Source organism: Elaeis guineensis, chromosome 15, assembly GCF_000442705.2.
Source record: "Elaeis guineensis isolate ETL-2024a chromosome 15, EG11, whole genome shotgun sequence".
Taxonomy (NCBI): domain Eukaryota; kingdom Viridiplantae; phylum Streptophyta; class Magnoliopsida; order Arecales; family Arecaceae; genus Elaeis; species Elaeis guineensis.
The window spans coordinates 72,097,945-72,109,393 of record NC_026007.2 but is presented as its reverse complement, the minus strand read 5'-3'; the positions used below and the strand labels follow the sequence as shown (position 1 = coordinate 72,109,393).

General features: G+C 41.3%; 2 protein-coding genes across 2 annotated transcripts; both read right to left on the bottom strand.

Annotated features, from left to right (window-relative positions):
- Positions 1-347: 347 nt before the first annotated feature.
- On the bottom strand, positions 348-2,786 carry LOC105058660 (pentatricopeptide repeat-containing protein At4g37170). Its single transcript, XM_010941656.4, has one exon. The coding sequence runs from the start codon at positions 2,690-2,692 to the stop codon at positions 620-622; it is 2,073 nt and encodes a 690-aa protein (XP_010939958.1). The 5' UTR covers positions 2,693-2,786; the 3' UTR covers positions 348-619.
- An 889-nt stretch (positions 2,787-3,675) lies between these two features.
- LOC105058659 (protein GID8 homolog) lies at positions 3,676-11,199 on the bottom strand. Its single transcript, XM_010941655.2, has 6 exons — positions 10,926-11,199; positions 10,505-10,664; positions 10,287-10,393; positions 5,039-5,170; positions 4,492-4,648; positions 3,676-4,008 (listed from the first exon to the last, which is right to left on the bottom strand). Exons 1-6 carry the CDS (start codon positions 10,974-10,976, stop codon positions 3,887-3,889), a joined length of 729 nt encoding a protein of 242 aa, XP_010939957.1. The 5' UTR covers positions 10,977-11,199; the 3' UTR covers positions 3,676-3,886.
- Between the last annotated feature and the right edge of the window lie 250 nt (positions 11,200-11,449).

The window sequence follows — 11,449 nt, the reverse complement described above, 5'->3', positions numbered from 1 at the left end:
GAGGGGAGGTCCGGCTCCCGTAGGAGTCCGGACGAGGCCTACCAGCGGTTGATGCTGAGGACGGAGCCCGGCTCCCGTAGGAGTCCGGGCGAAGCTGTCCTGTAGTCGATGTCGGCGGTGGAGCCCGGCTCCCGTAGGAGTCCGGGCGGAGTCTGCTTGCGGCTGAAGCTGTTGGAGTTCTCGGTGACGGAGCCCGGCTCCTGTAGGAGTCCGGGTGAAGTTGTCGTGTTGTCGATTCCACTGAGGACTTCGGCTGTGGGTATTTTATACCCAACAGATAATATAATGCATTGCTACATTTATTACCATATTATTGTAATAATTATTAGTATATTTGCATTTCTTCGTATTACAATTTTTATTATTATTATATTGTAAATCTTCATATTACTACACCCAGCACCATGAATTGGAGAGAATGACTCCCGAATAGGATTTTTTTTTTTTTTAAGATAACCGCTGATCAAGTCACCAAATTCCACACCAGTTATGCGATTCTTCCACCTCTTCCAAGGAATAAACATGAAAGATATCCAGTCACCATTTTAGATCCGCTTAATTGCTACTCTAGATGAAGAACGACCACTTCGCGCACTCCACCAAAAGTGTCAAGATAAAATCACCAATAATCTCCACAGGAACAGCTCCCATCCTTGAAGTGATGGAATCTGTTGGAATCCCTCATGATGATCACTCTCTCAGCAATCCTTGAGATGAACTTGATAGCTGTGTGGCAGTCCCCACATATACGTAGGTTCTTGAAAACCTTGATAGGTGTACCTGGTGGAGTAGCTATGATCCCAAAAGCAACTGCAAGCCTCTCACTGTGGTACGCCAAATTCTCTACCTTCTGCTCATCTTCCACATCATGTAGCACAAAATTTGTGTCTGGTACATACCCTTCTTCCTTCATTCTCGTATAAAGTTTATCCAGCCTTGCATATATCTCTTTTGCTTGCGGGTGTGATTTGTCTCCTACCAAGAACACATGGACTCGTCTCTTGACTTCAATCCAACTAGAGCCCGGCTTCTTCACCACCCTTCTGTTGTCCATTGTCTTTCTGATCTTCTCCACCTCGTCCCACAAGCCACAAGAGGCATAAATATTAGCCAATGTCACATAGGTCGCTGCATTCTCTGGTTCTATTTCAAACAAAGCTTCTGCCGCCCGTTTCGCCAAGCTGAGGTTCTTGTGGATCCTGCAACCACCAAGCAGGGAAGCCCACAAGAACTTGTCAGGCTTCATTGGCATTTTGTCGATGATCTCCTCTGCTTCCTGGAACCGGCCAGCCCGACCAAGGAGGTCGACCACACAAGCATAGTGATCAGGAGTGTGCTGAATCCCATGCTCTTCTTTTATCGAATGAAAGATTTTGAGGCCCTTATCGACGAATCCGGCATGAGTGCAAGCAGAGAGGACTCCGACAAACGTTATGTGATCCGGCTTCGTCCCCGACTGCAGCAACAGATCGAAGTACCTGATCGCCTCCTCGGGCTGGCAATTCTGAGCATACCCTGAAATCATTGAAGTCCAGGAGACCAAGTCTGGCTTCCACATCCCCTGGAACACATTTCTGGCCTTGTCGATGTTCCCGCACTTCGAGTACATGTGGACCAGTGCACTGGCTGCGAAGGAGAATGGGTCGTACCCAATTCTGATCATGTGGCCGTGCACGTGCCTTCCGACCCCCTCCATGGCCAGCTCCGAGCAAGCATCCAACACCCCAGCAAAGGTGAATTCATTTGGCCTCACACCAGCTCTCAACATATCGGAGAAGAGCTCGAACCCCTCCTTCCTCCGCCCCCCATCAAAGTATCTCCCGATCATCGCAGTCCAAGAAACGACGTCCCTGTCCGAAGCACTATCAAACACGTGCCGGGCATCATCGATACTCCCACATTTAGCATACATATCGGAGAGGGCACTCCACACCACGGCATCGGAGTCGAAACCCATGCGAATTATGTGGCAGTGGATCTCCTTTCCGTGCCGGAGGCAGGGGACGGCAGTGGCAGCAGCGAGGGCGCTGGAAGCCGTGAACTTGTTGCCGAAATCCAAACGCCCATCGCCTCTTTTGTTCTGCATCTGCCGGTAGAGGTCGAGGGCCTCCTGGGAGCCGCCGTGGCGGACATGGCCGGAGATGATGGTGCTCCAAGAGAAGTGGTCCCGGTCGGGCATCCGGTCGAAGAGGCGCCGGGCCTCGGCGAGGTCGCCGGCGGCGGAGTAGCCGGCAATGAGGGTGTTCCAGGAGCAGAGGTCCCGGTCGGGCATGGCGTCGAACACGCGGCGGGCATCTGGGAGGGCGCCAGATTTGGCGAGGAGGTGGATGAGGCGGTTGGAGAGGAGAGCGGGGAAGGGAGAGAGGCCGGCGGTGGCCGCGTGGTTGTGGACGCGGAGGGCGGCGGCGGGGGAGCGGAGGTCCAGAGAGAGGCGGAGGAGGGAGGGGTGGAGGGAGACGGGCGGGGGGGAGGCGGAGGACTCGAGGAGGTCGAGGAGGCGGAGGGCGTCAGGGAGGCGGCGCTGGCGGCAGAGCAGGTCAGCAGCCTCCTCGAAGCGGCGCTCGCGGAGGAGGCGGGGGAGAGGGTCAGCGGCGGAGAAGGAGGGAGGGGGTTTGGGTGGATGGATGGCGGCGGTGGCGGAGGACGAGAGGCTTTTGGTAACGTGGAGGAGGCGGGAGGAGGTTGGCTTCATGGTCGAGCGTGGTGTTGGGAGGCGGGAGGGAGGGTGGTGTTTGAAATGGGTTGGATCCCAGACCAACAACGAAATTAGATCTGGTTCTTACTGGATTGATCAGGTTTAAAATTATTTACGTGTCAATACCCAGAAGGATGATAAAATTATTATTATTATTATTTTGCTCGAGATGGCTATTATTTGTTGCCACACAAAAAGTAGAATGAGAGACATACAATTCCGCATATGTAAAAGTTCTTTTTTTTTTTTTTTTTTTTTTTTGGGGTAACTGCTTTAGATGTAAAAGAAAAATAGAATGAGAGATATAATTACATTTGAAGCCAACTGCCAATATTGGCGGCCCGACGTAACTTTCATTGTGATTCGAGGTGTTCCGCCATTTGATACTTAAAACATTAGCAAGCGTTCTTGCTAACTAGCGCAGCTGCAGCACTCGAGCCCTGCTATTTCCCCTTGGAAATGATCCTTGCATGTCATCGCGTTGTATATGTTGAGAGATGGACCTTTGTCAATGGTTGTGTCATCTTCCTTGTAGCTTCAAATGACTTTCATAAAAGTCCCCATTATTAAGTGATTTCCTTCCAGCCTGCACAAATGATTGAGATGCAAGACTCCTTAAAAATCCCTCGTACAGTAGTCCACTTCTATCCCCAGCCCATAGCCGGAAGGCCACGGACAGAGACGGCTGAGAAAGGGCACCATAAAACCAAGAAGCCTCATGTTCCAGTGTGATGTTGGCCCGAACGAATCTGAGGCGGCAGATCCAGGATCAGATTTTTCTAAACATATCCAACTATTGCAACTACCAGAACTAATGATTATCTGTACCTTATCCCGAAGCACTGATGAGGAAGCATCCACAACCAAAACAATCGGAAGCTCAAAACACTCTCCTCAAATTTCTCATATTGCAATTGCTTTCAAACAGGCACCATGATGGGCAAAATCAGTATGCACCACATAATACGAAAGCCTCTGCATGATAGGAAAGAAAAACTAGCTCACAATATGTGCCTGTAAGAATTTAACAAAGTCTGTATTCAATCAAACATTCTGCAGAAGCTAAATTCTAGAAAGCAGCAGACTAGGTCTGTATGAAGCTATTCACATGATGCCCAAGCATCATCTTGATGCATGATACACAATAACACAGAAATTGACCTAGTTACAAACAAAGAAATTTCTATATATTCAAATGGCTGGGTCTTCGAGCACAGCTGTGGATAAGTTGTTGATTCGTGGATAAGCAGCCTTCTCATCCAACTGGTTTTGAGCCCATATCAGCATCTTCAGCAAGCTTGGAAGTTTTGGGTCTGCAAAATAGCCAATAGTTGATAAACAAGTCCATGACCAGGCACAGTCCAATTCAAACAAGTGTTACTAAAACTGTTCTTCAAAATGCATATACTTTGGTGGACTGGCTTCCATAAGGTTTTCAATAATACTATTATTTGACCCCAATATGCCATAAAAAACTGTATAGTGCTGATTCCACCCCACACCTTCCTAAAAAAGGCACCTCGCATACAGTCCATGGTCATGACTTGGAGAAGGAAGTTGGTACAGCAAGATTGTAACAAGATTATGTACAGGTGCTTCAATTAGAATAGGTACGTCTCTCATGTTCTTCAAATTGCATAGCTTGGAGGCATGTTCTATCATAGGTTTTCAGAAATATAATACTTGTTACTATTATGCTACCCAAGAAAATCATAATGTGCATTCCCTTCCAACCCTTGGTACATCTAAAAATAGCACTTAGGAAGAACTGGAAAATGATAGAAAATATCAGCAACCTTTTTCATGACTTTGGCTTGTAAGTATGGCAGCATTCACCTCGCTCGCGGTTTTCAAGCGTTGCGACACATCTAAAAGCTCACCATAAGGGCAATTCTTTACATCTTCGAATGCCAAAAGTGCTACCGTCCTCTCCAGCTCCTCCAAAAAACTTTGCTGCAAAATCCAAAATTTCCATTTCATAAACATGGAACAAAAGATTACTATCTTGACAACATGTCTATGTAGCTTCAATTTCTCACCATCCTGGTCTATTGTGCAGTGCAACTGTTATATGATTTTTCCACTACAATCATGTAAAAAGAAAAGACCATGCAGCTAGTCGGAAAAAAAATGAGAATTCACTATGTGATGTTTCTGAAATGGAAAGTGCGACAACAAAAACAAAATAAAATAAAAATACACCCCCCTCAAACAAAAACTAAAATACATCTCCCCCCACCCCGCCCCAAACCAAAAAAAACAAAAAGAACGAGGCCAGTCAGAAGACTTCACGTGCTGTGGATCATAATAAACCTGCATAACAAAATTTGAAAAGAGAATTACATTTTCCTCGCCCCTTGGTGCAAGTTCTTCCTGAGCAAACTCCAAAGCCTCCTCTACTTTCCCAATGCGAATCAGCTCAATCAATCTCTGTTGTTGTAGATGGAAATATAGCTGGGGATTTGTATCCAGTATCTGCAAAATCATATAAAATCTGGAGTAAGGTGAAATTACCCTAGTAAACAGACAAATTATGTCGCTTTCATGCAACTTCAATGTAGATATATTTGAACACAATCAAATTTCCAAAGAAAGTCCAAAAAATGAAAATTCACATGGTCCATATATAAAGATTAAATTATACGTAAACTCATCTAGAAAGCTGATAAAATTATAGAACTGATCACAAGTCCCATAGGCTGGTTGATCCTGTAGAGTCTGACCCATTTGTCTCATCAAGCAGCAACATATACAACATCAGTCAGATTGATTTTTGATGGAAAAGGAAAAAGAAAAGTTGATGGCTTTATACATCCTTTTTGGTAAAGTTATAGTGCAAGTCTCATCATATGAAATTGCAGAGTTAAGAAAAGGAATGGCATTGACATTCTTGACAAGGTTAATGTCCACAATGTAGATATTTTCCTCGGACTCCAACACAATTCAGGTCAAAACAGAGGTATACACTAATGAACAAATTAATACAAGACTAGAAGGTTGCTGACAACTTGAATACGGCCCAACTTCATACAAAATGAATAATAAGCTATAACAAAATCGAAAGAGAAGAAGTCTCATGAATCAATGTTTGTGAAACCCTAGACTTTCCCATGTAGGTTTCTCAAAAATATTTGCCCTTTAATTGGTTTCCTAAATTAAACATTATAAATAAAGAGTTTATACAATTTATATGATTTTGTAACCAAAGCATTAGATTCATATTATCGTGATGCGGATCCTATTGAGGATGAAGTTTTGGAACAAGAACCAGACGAGTGTTGACTTTCATATGGTATTAACTCAATTTATCCCCTTTTGTTTGAACCTACTATTTCATATCTAATATACATATATATATATACATATATATATATACATATATATATATACATATATATATATATACATATATATATATATATAAACGGAGACCTCTCAATAGAGAAGCCTCCATCCGCCACGTGGCAGCAATATAGGGATAAAATTTTGTATTTTGGGCGAACATCAGAGTGGATTGGAGAGTTTGACTTGGTTCCGTCGACATCTGGCCTGAATAGAAAGTTTGGTTGGACCAGGAGAGGACGCGAACGACGTAACGATTTCTTGGGCTTCGAAGAGAGCCATTGATCGGTGGGTGGACGACTGTGATGACGTGTTCGATATGGTAATAAACCATGTTATCGCGTACTCAAAAAAGGAACAAAAAAAAAGCGCGTGACCGCTGCCATTACTTTACCATGCGGAAGGGAGAAATGCACCGTAGTGTGTTGGAACTTGGAAACGCATTGGACCCACCTACATAATGTGACGTGAGGTTCACCAGATCTCCGGTGCGATTGCCGTATACGCATCGAGGACTGTAATTATACCACGCGAGCAAGTGGATGTTCTGTGGTATAATACTATTCCATCACTCGGAAAGTTATCCCTGTTAATTACTTTTCAGCTCTCCCTACGGTTGATCCTATGTTTCTAAAGAAATCAAACAAAAATCAACAAAGAAAAAAATAAGGAACCACCTTTTTTTTCCCATACAACAAAAACTCATAAAAAAAAAAATCATTAATTATCAAAAAAACAATTTAAAGAAATACTTAATGATAAAAAATAAATTAAAACGACGAAGCAAATCTAAGAAATCTGTATAACATAAGCAAACAACCTCACTACACTTCATTTAAGGTCAAATTCGACCAAAAGAAACTAAAAAAAAATTCTTTTTGCAACAATAGACATTAGATCCAACTAAACCAAAAGAAAATCATATAATATATTACAAAGAAACCTTGAGAGGATCCAACCAAAGGAAAAATCTGAACAAAAGAAGTTAAAAAACCATAACAAGAAATCCTCAGTATCCAGCACAATCAAGCACTTTTATCAAATAAAAATATAAAATTTTAGTGAATTGAGTCCTTATTGAGATAGGAAACAAATGACAAATTTATCTTCCTCTGATAAATTTAAGAATTTTCAAACTTCAAATATCCAAGTTAATTATTAATAGTGATTATTCCTCAACGAAGACATTCCATGTGGGTGAAAAAATTTTAAGCACACACTTACACAACCTGTTCCATGCCTTGCCTTTCTGCTGAAGATGGGAGTACCCTGATAAATGTTACGGCAGATGACTTGAAAAACATAACCTTAGGAAACATAACCTTTTTATGTCTCAAAATTGACATGGATTTAAAATATATATAAAATAAATAGAATAGAATAGTTAAATAAAATAAAATATATTTTGAATATTATATTTTTTTAATATTTTTAAATATTTATATTTTCATTTAGAACATTTGATATCATCCATGATATCTTTTATATTATATTAAATTTTTAATTTATAAAAATATTATTTAAAAAAAATAAATACATGCCGTGCATCGCATGGGGTTCTAAGCTAGTATTTATTATGCTTAAGCCTCCGGTTAATTTTTTTTTTGCATTGCTTTGTTACGATCACTTGTATTTGGTTGCCAGATTGCTAACCTAGGGGATGGATAGATTTAACCATTAGCAACCAACCCCCTATCAATTAACATTGGTTAAAGATATCCGCTATTTGGTTGACATTCCCGAGGTTAGTTGGATAAGTTGTGAAAAAGATGAAAAAGTAAGAGAGGGAAGAGCGAGAGCTCCAGTTGCTATCTTTATTTCACCCTCCCCCCACAAAATAAAGTTAACCAAGTTCGCATATTTTCTGAGGGGTTGACCAATTAAAGTTATGATGGCATTAGACTCTTATTTGGTTAGTTAAATTGATAGCCATCCAGGTAACCATAAGACCAACCAGCATCCAAACAACTGAACAAGGCCTTGACATCCAGCTACACATGGGTCATCCCAACATGCAACCACAACACTGAACAACAGACAACCTATAGAATTGACTTTCGTAGCATAAAAATATTGATTATCCCGGCCCTTTCACTATAATTCTTCCCCATTCAATCCCAAAAGAATGCTAGGCCTGTGTTTGTCATGTTACTGCAAATTCCTTGCTTCCCAATAAGATTCAGCTTCATTAAGAATTTGAGCATCAAACTGCTTTTTGAACAAGGATTTTACAACACCATCTACAATTCTTATTACAAAAGTACCTTAATCATGCATCACAAGCCTGTGTGTAGGACAAGACCCTGCAATGTCCATTTCCATTTCATAAACCTACAAGATGTATTAACTACCATGGATAAACAGTCTAACATAGGGACTTATAGAAACTTACAAGGAGAAAGAACACCTATGGTATATGCTCGATAGTAAAGTTTTAGACAAATGTCCTAAAGATCACTTCTCATAATTTAACCTCCAGGGCTAGGCGAGAATTCTCCTCCTCCTCTACTTCACTAAAACGTGTTTCTTTACTTTTTGTCCTTTCCACATAGCTAACTTCCCCATCTAAAGCCCATGCACATATCCATCTTACGCTAGAGGTGGCCAATAAGTCCCAGCATCAAAAGCACCACCACTATCACTCCCCTTCCAATATATACAGCCATTTCATGATCTTCAACCAAAAAGGGGTGAACCCCCATTCCTATAGATCTAAATATTCTCCAGAAGGGTTCGCATGATGGGAGCCAATCACGTGCACACCCCAAATGAGAAAATTTGGTGCATAATTTGGTCGTATATGGAAATATCACATCGTAATGGTTACCCCACAGGCTTCCCTAGTGAGCAAGCAAGCTAAGTCCTTGTTCATGGTGTGCTTTATCTACAGCATCTTCAACATGCAGCAATGGGCAAGGAAAATTTTTTATCTCACTTCAAACTGAAAAGAAAGATATAAAGAAACCTGCATTATGTGTTGTTACAATGATCAAGTAAAGCTCTTTATCATCACAAATTATACTGCCTCAAGTCCAGTTAGTTATTTATGGTTTCTTGATGCTCTAGTAAAGATATCTTCAAACTACCTCCTCTTTCCACATTGAACATGTATTCAAAGTAGGAACATGAATTGAAACAGAATGCATCTCGGAATTCGCTTTAACAAATGCAACTAGGGAATTCAAAAATTTAGCACATGGATTAACTTGTTATGGAAATGGGTTTTTCTTTTTTCACTTCTATTCATATGTCTCACCAACAAATTATATTGTGTTTATCATGTGTCATGCCCATACAAGATCAAAATAACAAATGAACGTAATATTGGTAGCACATTTTTCTTAATCACAGAATATCACATCACAATGGTTAAGTTGAAAACTAATTTGCAACACAACATGAGGTTAAAGATGTTGAAGAAACAAAAGCTAGCATTGGAATTTCTATAATGAACAAAAAAAATGATTTTAATTATTATATATTATATTGCATCTTATAAGATAAATTCTTAAAGCCAAAAAAAGGGGAAGGATTAAAACTATTTTCCCTAAGTTATCTCAAGCTTCATATTATGGGTTGGAGACCTGCACAAATAGTATTGCTAAATTAAAACAAGTTGCCCTAACAAGCCAGGATTGGTAGTCCCATAGGTAAACTAGTTGCACAATTGAAATCATTGCATGAACCAAAACATAAATGTTTACAAGTGACAAGATTGCTAAGAAAAACTAACGACGAGTACAAAAAGTCTTGTAGATCTCAAGGCCTAAGTCCAGCTAGGCACATTGAATCATTTAGGATAGTTTAATAGTTCTAAATTATCAGACTTGATTCTTTTTCTAATTTAGTTGCATATCATAATATAATCCTCGATAGATTGCTTCTCGTTTATGATCAGCTTCCAAGACAGAGCTTAGCCTCCATGATTTTTACTTGTTGGTTAAAGGTGATAGAGGGTACACAACCCCACTCGCAAGCAATGGATCTCGACCAACAAGCTAAAAGCATTGAAAGTAAGTCTTGACTAAGCCTAAAGAACCCAACTGTACAAGGTAGATTGGGAGACATGTGCATCTATTTATGCATGTGCATGCATGCATGCGTGCGTGCGCACGCGTGTGTGTGACAAATATATAAATTAATAATATGCATATTATGTAATATATACTGTTTGGTACATCTAAGGCACACTAAAGGAAATGTGGATAGACGTAACAAATGCAACTTGTCAGCAAGAAAAGAAAGATACCATAGGGTTCAAATCATTGACTTTCTCAATTGCATCCTTCACATTGCCAGACTGCACAGCCTTCTTCACAGCCATGCGATCGGTTATTGTTGCAAGATCTATGTCTGCTAATCACCAATAAGGAATGACATTAAATATAATAAATATGACATCAAGATTCGCCACTAAACGAAATGCATCATCAGGTCTCCGATCAGATCAAAAGAATCAAAGGATACGTTCGGTCCCAGATTCAATTCGGAACTTCTCTGCAGCCTCGACATAACCTTCTGTGACAAGAAAGTTCATCACCAGTTTGTTCATGTCCTCCTTCCTAATCTTCACGTCTTTGAGTTTTCTTTCCCACTCCCCCCTCGTAATCACCTTTTTCGACGTCGACTGCACCATGTGGGAAAAGAATCGACATAAAAAAAGGGCATAAGTTTCCCAAATCTCCCATATTTACGGAAAAATAGAAACAAAGCCCTAACAAATCCAATCGTACTCCAACATTTCCCAAATTGAGGTAAGAAACCAAATCAAAACTTATCAAATAGAAGAGTTGAGAAGCGTCTCAACAAGCCTTATTAGATCCCAAAAACCCTAAATCATCAAACTGAATCGGAAACAGCAGTAAAGAAAGGAAGGCGGAGAGGTTACCATAGTTTCGATCGAATCTAACTGGCCAAGAAAGATCCAAGAAAGAGACATCACATCACCAGGAGCCAGCCGGGCCCATCGCCGACACCGAGATCTCCCTCTGCAACTGGAGGAGGAGGAGGTCGAGATCGATCAAACGAAGAAAAGGAAGAGAAATCAGAGATCTCGAGATCAAGAACGCTAGGGTTTCGAGGAGATCGAAGCACACTCCACAGAGAATAGCAGGAAAAGGTGGATTGGGATCGAGGCGGCGGAGGAGGGTAGGGTAGCTGGTGGGTCGCGGTGGCCGGGGCGAGACGGAAGAGATATCTGGGTGGCATAAATGGGTCCAAGTATTGCATGCACCAGGTGCAATTGGACCGCGCCAAATCCCACGGCGGACAACACGCCACGTTACCACTGTATGTCACAAATTCCCGATTGTGCGCTATCCCGTGCATATGCTTCGAAATTTGCCCCGATTCATTTGGACCTGGTGCATGCAATAATTTCTCCATAAATGGACAAAAACTCGAGTTGGGGTT

Bases quoted from the DNA above. Each gene is read 5' to 3' on its own strand.
- LOC105058659 (XM_010941655.2), bottom strand. From the start codon at position 10,976: ATGTCTCTTTCTTGGATCTTTCTTGGCCAGTTAGATTCGATCGAAACT. The intron at 10,394-10,504 runs GTATCCTTTGAT...ATTGGTGATTAG, and splicing joins AATTGAATCTGGGACCGAAC to CAGACATAGATCTTGCAACA. The intron at 4,009-4,491 runs GTTGCTGATATT...GCTATTTTGCAG, and splicing joins AAGCCAAAGTCATGAAAAAG to ACCCAAAACTTCCAAGCTTG.
- LOC105058660 (XM_010941656.4), bottom strand. From the start codon at position 2,692: ATGAAGCCAACCTCCTCCCGCCTCCTCCACGTTACCAAAAGCCTCTCG.